General features: G+C 40.7%; 1 protein-coding gene across 1 annotated transcript; it reads right to left on the reverse strand.

Moving 5' to 3' along the window:
* Nucleotides 1–440: 440 nt before the first annotated feature.
* LOC125706514 (transcription factor PU.1-like) lies at nt 441–6923 on the reverse strand. The gene is made up of 5 exons (XM_048973239.1): nt 6056–6923; nt 5557–5650; nt 4754–4944; nt 1867–2026; nt 441–1402 (listed from the first exon to the last, which is right to left on the reverse strand). The coding sequence occupies exons 1-5, from the start codon at nt 6095–6097 to the stop codon at nt 1083–1085; spliced, it is 807 nt and encodes a 268-aa protein (XP_048829196.1). The 5' UTR covers nt 6098–6923; the 3' UTR covers nt 441–1082.
* Between the last annotated feature and the right edge of the window lie 2050 nt (nt 6924–8973).

Here is an 8973-nt window from a genome sequence, read left to right on the forward strand (position 1 = left end):
GGCTCTCAAGGAGGCTGGGGGAGGGGTTGGTTTATTTCCAAAAATAAACTAAATATTTTGAGCCACGCCCTTTTTACGACACCTGACGTTCATGCCTTCTGAATGTATCTGAAAATGGCAATGGCCAAACATCAAAGCTGGCCCAAGGGTTGATCCTCCTCCCTGACTGACAGGTTTCGCCACCAGCACCCTGTCACTGTTATAGCCCAACCTCCCTGCCCCCTTCCCACCCCCCAAGTTTTAGTGGTCCATGAAATTTTTTTCCCCAAAGTGTGTCGGTCTGCAGTCAGGAAAAGTTTGGAAACTTCTGTCATTTTCCAGAGCAGAAGAAAGTAGTGTTCAGAATTAAATACAGAATTCTTTGGTATCGAGGGAAAATTCAGCTGAGTTACTCAGTAAAATTCAGTCTTGCTAATCGTAACAATCGAATTACTAGGGAAACCAATCCAGATTGACTTTATTTATCGGAATGATATTTTGGGCATTTTGAAGTAACAACAGAGCCCCATGAGCGCAGTAACGTTTGTAACGAAAGTTACCCCTAAACCACATTCTCTATAGCCTGCTTCTTAACATAATGCCTTTTCGGGGAAAAAATGCTTCTTGCTGCCCTACAATTATTTTAAAAATCTGTTTTCACAGCTTTGAATCTGTTTCTCACAGATTAGCTTTGCTGATTTGGAGGACAACTGGAATAAAGGGACCTCCCAAAGGCTTTGAGAGTAATATATCACTCTTAATAAATACTGCTAATCTGGCCATTTGACATAATATTTTAAGATGTGTACAGTAAGCTGGTGCTGGTTTGTGCCATTTTTTAAAAATAACTTTCACTTCCCATTTATGAGAATAGTGGTAGATTTCATAATCTGCCGTTTGAAACTTTGAAATGTACATTGTCCATAAAAAGATATTAATACTAATGCTCCTCGTCATATCAGTATATAAGACACACAGAAAGAATATCTACTGAACAATAGCAGAAAAAAATAATCCTATGTATGTATATACATCCCATAGGAACTGTTCATTGAAATGAAATTTTTGAAATATGAAATATTGATTTTGTTTGCCTCCTTTTCCTATGATAATGCATACATCTTCTTCTCTGAAAGTGGTCTCCCCATCACCTCCCCGCTGAACTGGTACGTGAGCTTCTTCTTCACTTTCTTCACCTCCCCTGTCTTTCCATAGTTCCTCAAAGCCCGAGCCATTTTCTGGTAGGTCATCTTCTTGCGGTTCCCCTTCTGCATTCCCCAGCGATTAGCCAGTGCCTCTTTGTGTTTGGAAGAGAACTGAAAAATGCCTTTATCCTTATCCACCCACCAGATGCTGTCCTTCATGTCCCCGTTTCGCAGTAAGTCCAGCAGAAACTGGTATAAACGAATCTTTCTCTTGCCTCCTGGATTAAAATAAAACAGAATATGTTTTAATATCTCCTGAGACAACTGCTCTCCTGAGATACGTTTTCTACCTACACTATGATGTAGAGCAGCATTTCTAAACTGGTGGGTCCTGAGTGTATATTTTTAACATTTTGTCTAATGTTGGACTTATTATTTTTTTACCCATCAGCAAATCCCTCCTCAATGATGTAAAAAATCTTTTCTTAGTGTCTAAGACTTTGGTTCGCAGGGTAACAAGTGGCACATGTCAGTTATTGCCATTTGGTGACTGGAAAAGTGTTCAAACACTCAAACGTGGCCATATTCCTTGAAGATGAGCCTATTTATGATTAAAGGAAAGGTCACTTTTCACTTCACAAGTCTTACCTTGTTCACGCCAAATTAATTTTAAGGAACAGAAACTGCAAACTCTCACTTATTCGGCGCTTGTCAAAATGATTCCCAGGTTGCGGGAACTCACCGGTTTCAATGACAGAGGAACGGGGGAGGTGGTGGGCCAGGTCCCCCTCTCCCTCTGACACCTCCAGGGGGGGGCTGCGGACACCAGGCTCCTCTTCATCTGAGCTCCGTGTGGCAGGGGAGGGGTGCGGAAAGCAGAGGGCAGGAGAGAAGTATTGCATCTGAAATGAGAGCATGCGGGGCTGAGTTATCGTCAGGCCTTTCTGATCAATCAGTTTCGCATTTTTACTCTTTACTCTTTTACTCTTCGAGTTTTACTCGCTCAAAATTGCCGGGATTTTATATAGGTTTATACTGGTTTATGTTTTTACTAAATTTGCCATTTCTTCAGTACCATCCTTTCTGTTTACCACTGAGTGCAGATTCAAAATGGCTGAGCTTAAAATAATCTGTCATTTGAGAAACCACAAACTTTATTCTGAAAGAGGAACCAAGTTGTTCTCAGAATACAAAAAACCTGTGGGTAACGCTTGTTTCAAAACTAAACTGTTGAAAATGCTCTGCTACATTGAAGGATTTTGTTTTTTAAAAAAGACCAATGTGCCAGCACAAATCACCTACGCGATGTGACATTAACTGCGCATTTTATAATAATCCTATTTTGACAATCAAACGCCTTCATTAATCTTTCTGTATGGGAAGTAAGTGCTGTGAAAACTAATTCTGTAACAAGGGTAAAGAAAATGTGACAAACACCAGTCTTCTCTGACAGTGTGCAGTACAGTTTACCCTGAAACTGAAACTTTCATTTGCAAGACAGCATCAGTTCAGCTTCAGTGCCCTCAGGATAACAGGCCTCAGACCCAAGGTCGTATCTGCCCATTCAGCTATTACCCAGCGCACACATCAAAAAGTGAAAATCAAAAATACGCACCCAAGTCAACATTCAGAAAATACCAAATTCCATTAAAATCCCCTGATTTTAACTATCGTAGAACCACCACTTTCTTGAATATAACACCAGTCCATTAAGGATATAGTTTTGTGGTAGCTATCATGAATTGTTTTTAAACATAACCTAGTTCTTTTTCTTAAAAGGATGTTTTTATGCTAGTAGTTGTTAGTACAAAATGGTGGTTATTGCTAGTCATTTTCCTCAAAAAAAAAAAATCATGTGGCAGCATTAAAAACTGATGCAGTACAATTAAGACAAAGATTATTTGTAACAATGTAACAACATTAATAATTCCAGTAGGATCCCTACATAGATGTGGCTCCACCCAGATACAGTTGCATGATGACTGCATGATACAGTTTATTTTGGGTTCCATGCATGGCTAACTAACAGCGGTTACAGTGTGCGTTGGAAATTAGCTTTGTCTTATCAGGGTTACGGGGAGGTCTGGAGCATATGGGCTGGGGCAGGGGACAACCCAGGATAGGGCACCAAACCATCGCAGGTCGCACTCACACACCATTCATATCCATTGAAGACATGGTAACACCAATCACCTTCAGCATGTTTTTGGATTGTGGGTGGAAACCTGAAGTCCACAGAGGAACTGACAACAACGCCGAGGAGAACACGCAAACATCACACCCATGGAATATTGGTGGAGACTCGAACCCTGGTCCCAGAGATGTCAGGCAAAAGTGCTAACCACAGTGTCACCCCGAGATGGAAAACCATGATGTCAAAATTAAAAAAAAAAAAGATGAAACAAACCCTTGCGGCAGACATGGATGTGATGTTTGTTTCCATCGCCCCAGAATGCAATCATCAGCATGCAGCTGCAGTGGTGTGCAGTGGCAAATACAGAGCAGTGTGATCTGTGCTGGTCATAGCCCCTGTCGTGCTGCAGACGAGCTTCACCCTCCCCACTATGCCCCTCCCCCCAACACACTGCAACACCCAGTTTCACTTGGTCTGAGACGCACCACACACAATGCTCTACATGCAACATACTCTTTGCTCTGGGCACTGCTGGCACTGGTGCTTATAGGGGGGAAACCGGCAGTGAAGTTTGCCTGGTGGTGCCAGTGGTCAGGGCCCCCCCAGAAGATGGTAGTCTCCTATATTGCCTAATGGGTTGACTAAGTGTGACTGAAAAACTGGAAAAGCTCACAGTGCGATATCCACCTTATACCATTGACTAAAATTCTGTCATAATACCAAGCAGTTACATTGAGTAAATAAGGCAAACCCACAGACTGGTGGGCGGTGAGTTTGCTCAATCCCACTGTGTCTGTCTGGCCTTACTCAAAAACAGGCCATATTGGGAAAGTCTCACTCAGCCATCAACTATCAATCTACTTCACTCATATCTTGACACTTTTCTAGGAATACTATTCCTAAACAAAATCCTAGCATATGGATTAACATATCTACCTGAACGCTACTTAAAAACCCTGACTTTAAAGAATGCGATATATGTGCCGAATACTCCATTTATTCAACAATATATATCAAAGTGAAGTATAGTACAAAAACTCTGAATACCTATCTTAAGCAGATGGTGACAGATATTTCTGACACTAAAAAATATGTGAGTTTGTAAATCAATTAGAGGAGGTATGAAAAAAATTATTGCAAGAGACCTGTCAAAAACCAAAAATGGTTATTTACTTTTCCAGGTTCCATGGAGCAGTTATATGATAGATGATTTGTGTTGTGTGTAAACCTGATCTATCTGCCATATTTATTACATTATCACATCTATTATATTTATTTATCAGATGCTTTTATTAACGCTGTGCACATTTCTGAGAAAACAGGACCAGATAGACCCTTGAGCAGTTGGGGGTTAGGGCCCTTGCTCAAGGGCCCGATGGTGAAATCACTCTTCTGATCACTGGCACAGCAGCATAACCAGCAGAACCTCACAGCGCCCTTGTCTATCTTTCGATCCATCCATCCATTCATCCTGATTAGCAGGGAGCGCATGTACCTGTGGAGATATGGTGAGATGGTGGCTGCTAAGTCCCGGGTCCAGGGGATGCAGTGGGTCCATGTCAGTGATCCTGTGCAGGCTGGGGATGTGTAGGGGCTGGGCATTCTGCAGCTCTGTGAAGTGGTTCTCTGTAAAGTTGTCAAAGTCCCCGGTGTGAACAGAATGGCCGTAGTAGTCCCAGACATGATCTACAAAGTGGAGAAGCTGTTGTGAAAATCCTGCACTCAGATAATAACAGCAGAAGTAACAACAACGTTCAGTCCACTAAAAAAAAAAAAAAAAAAAAACACGATTTGTTTATTGCTATCTGAAACTGATTTTGAAAAATGACTTGCACATCAAGGACACTGCATGAATTTATGTTGGTAGCGGTTTTTCAAATAATAATGGTGACTTGAGAAAATCATATTCTGGCTCTGTACAGACCAATTCTAATCTATTTCTAAATCGCAGGTTGTTAGATGCATGTTATATCTCCACTGATCAACAGCTCAACAACCGAGCAAAAGCACGGACTGTCTAGGGGGGTCTTGGGGGGGTCCTCGAAGACCAGATTGGGAAAATATAACTACATACTACAACAAAAGAATGCTCACATGGTTATATACAGAGGTGGAGATTTCAGGTCCAGAGAGTACAAATCCAGACCAAGATTTAGTTTCAGCCAACCTGTTGAGTCCTCTGTCACTGTGACTCTTTATACTCAACTGGCTGGTTGAAACAAAATCTTGGCAGGATTTGTATTCTCTGAACCTGAAATCCCAGCTCTGGTTCTATATTATTATGCTTTATTAACTCACCTCCATGACTGTCCCCATCACTGCTAAGATATGGGTGATACTCTATGGGTCCACGGTACATTTCAGGATCATAGGCAACCATTTCATCCGACGCCTTTTAAGCAAAACATGGCGGATGGCGTTACATACTTAGCGTTAATAACACAAACAAGCGCGTATAATATCAAGCAACATTACTACTCATCCTGGGGATCTGTACAGCACCGATGTACTTATTTCCTGATAACTTATTAAATAATAATCTCTCATGCAGAGTTACAAGCATAAATCAACACACCTCAGCTGTACGTAACTTTAACGAGGTAAATTTAAAATGTCAGATCAGTTTCCAGTTTTTGAAAACGCATCTTGCAAATTAGAAGGCGATCCATCTCAAGGCGAAGCTAAAGAATAAACATCCTGAACTAATTTTCAGACAGCATGCTCACTCACAATTCCCGCTGTAGCCTAGCAGCATGAAGATCCTGAGGAATAAAGAGTAAACTAATAAAGGACTCACAGCTGAGATGAGGTACCTCTCCATCTTGTTGAACCGTTGCATGAAGACCACTCTGACAGATATTCCTTGCTTGAAGGGTTTCCTTCCAGCTCAGAACTTTTCAAAAGCCATTGCATAACCAAGGAAATGTCCTCTGTGCCAATCTCAGAGTCTTCACTTAAAGGAGAGCCACAGCCCACTGCTTTTTGGTATGACATATATTGTACACTCAAGGTCTGAATGTGTATGTGCTATTAACACACACGATTGGAGGTAGTGTTTCAATATTTACTTCTTTTTCTGCGCTTAAAGTTCCTGCTTGTGGGTTTGTCTGTCAGCGAACATTTGACCATACAGATATAGCTGGCCTGAGTTGTGTCATTTAACGCCAGCCAATGGCAGTGAGTCTAGCAATTTTTAACCACGCAGCATTTCACTTGCCGTTTAATTAACGCATTAAATGTCATTTCAATGACCAATTCTCTCTTGAAATCCTTTACAGTTCCTTAATCGTGCAAAACTGGTAGCTTGAGAAACACGACACATACATTTAGAGCTCAAGAAGATGTAAGTCTAAAATCGGGGAGACTTGTTTCGGTACAGCATTGTGTGAAGTTGTGGTTTCATGCCTCCTTTTTAGCAACTTTTATCTACAATCACGTGAAAAGCATCATAACATGAAATAGGGTTTGTTTCACTAAAAAAAAAAAAATTAACTATATTTTAAAGTTCGAAATAACATTTCACAAAAATCACACTCTTTGTCATTATGAATCACTAAGTTTCCCAAGGGCTGAGTTAGACGTTCTTTTTTAGAAAAAGCAATTATTAATTGAACTATATTCAACAGAAACATGACAGAGAAAGATCCATGTTAGGAAAACTGAATAGCGCATAAAGAGCCATAATATTATGAAAACTGTTTATGACTGACTATGATGAAAAGGCTGGAATACTTGTGACTTACAAATGGGAAAATAAGATACAACAACTGGAATACAGAATTTACTGAGGTGTGTTTCAGTTCAAGCAGATCAATGATACCTATCAATCACGTCAATGCTGCAGCTATTCTGTGTGTTAAATTCTCATAATCCCCTGCCCTTTTACAATAAGAGTCCCTTTACTTCTCTTCCTTACACGCACCAGTGCCATCCAGTCTCACTTCTGGGTTTTTGGGCAGCTTCACACATTTGGTTAAACACGCGATTCACATGGACGTGTGCAAAAACTGAATCTCTATACAGTAGCTCGATTGGGCAAGCGAATGTGTTGAATGGGCCTCACAGCTACACAGTTACAGTACTAACTGATAAAAATATAAAAAATAAAAGCAGCACGACACTGTAAGTCATATATAGTGCTGTGCAAAAGTTTTAGGCAGAATATGATGCTTAAATGATCTTCATGTTGGTGTAAGACTATGATATTATGCCTGTCAACGTGTGTCAGCTGAGCCGTTTCAGAACCTCTCCTGAAATCACACAGTATTAGCAGCAACCAGCTAATACACCCCATGTATTGTTTGACTAGACCACTAGCACACCTTGTATAGCTAATCAATATGTCATTAGTTATTAAACTAATTTATTTAATTAATTCGGTGGGCTGGTAGGGAAATTTAAGCAAGACATGGAAGAGCTGAGGTGCCCCTGAGGGGAGGTCTGGGAACCGAAGTGGTGAACATCTAGCCATCCAGCTAGACCTACGTAACTTCTGTCATGGCTTATCATATTCAGGGTTGGGGGGGGTTCCTGGAGCCTATCGCAAAGATGGCAGACAGAAGGCAGGGAACAACCCCAGATGGGGTGCCAACCCATTGCAGGGCTCCACACACACCTATGAGTAATTTGGTATCTCCAATTCATCTCAGCATAGTTATAGACTGTGGGGGGAGGCGAGACTGGAGGAGTCAGAGGAGCTTCACGGCAACATGGCGGAAACATGGAAACTCCACACAAATGGATCCACGGCAGAGACTAGAACCCAAGTCCCAGAGGCAACAGTGCTGACCACTGCACCACCACGCTGTCCTCAAGCATCCGTTCTACTGCTAAATTGTATATTTTGTTCTTAGAAAACGTGCACTCACTATCCAGATAAACGGCTTTAAACATTTCTCTTAATTGCTTAAAAGACTTTAGCACAGTACTGTGTATTATAATGAATTATGCATAAGGATAAGAACTCAAACCTCTTTGTTATAACCATATTCGCCAGTGTTCGTCTAGACGCTTTCTAAATGGTCACTTTAATAAACCCCCCCCCTCAGAGGTCGTATCGTGAATCTTGTATCAGACCTGTAGAAGGCCCAAAAGCTGAGACACTCCACGCTGTTTTGCATCCAATTATTGAAATTCGTTATGATTGATACATTTTTTTTTGTATTTTTGACCTTTTATGAAGACAAAATTTTTCACAAAAATCCATTTCACACTTTCCCCAAGTCGAAAATTAAACATTTTTTTCCAGTCAAAATTCAAATTTGTTATAAGAGAAATTTTCAGTTTCACTCTGGATTAAGGAATTTCCGTAATGCACTCATACAGCTAGACCACTTCAATTTTTTTTTCCAAAGAGTGCACAATTAGATTTGCAGTAAACAACAATGGGTTTGTTGCAATACGTAGTTTGGTCAGATGTAAAATTATAAAATGCTTTCTTCAGAACAACAGCATTAACAAACACACATATGGACACTGAAAAGACGTTTCAGTATAAAAGCTCAAACTGTATTTATAGTTAACTTCTTATTTATAATTCTTATCCACCTAGCTGCAAACCACTTATCCGTGACAGTACCACCAATCCCAGGCAGCATAGGTCACATGGTAAGGAACACACTGAACAGGATGCCAGTCCATCACTGCCCACAAACATGCAGACAATGGTCATTTAGAGACATGTGGCTTTGGATTGTGGACAGAAAGTTAAGTGCA

The sequence above is a fragment of the Brienomyrus brachyistius genome, chromosome 13, assembly GCF_023856365.1.
Source record: "Brienomyrus brachyistius isolate T26 chromosome 13, BBRACH_0.4, whole genome shotgun sequence".
NCBI classification, from domain to species: Eukaryota; Metazoa; Chordata; class Actinopteri; order Osteoglossiformes; family Mormyridae; genus Brienomyrus; species Brienomyrus brachyistius.

Coding starts and splice junctions, on each gene's coding strand:
- LOC125706514 (XM_048973239.1), bottom strand. CDS start 6,097: ATGCAACGGTTCAACAAGATGGAGAGGTACCTCATCTCAGCT. Junction 4,945..5,556: donor TGATGGGGACAGTCATGGAG/GTGAGTTAATAA, acceptor TCCACTTTGTAG/ATCATGTCTGGGACTACTAC. Junction 1,403..1,866: donor TTCCTCTGTCATTGAAACCG/GTGAGTTCCCGC, acceptor ATTTTAATCCAG/GAGGCAAGAGAAAGATTCGT.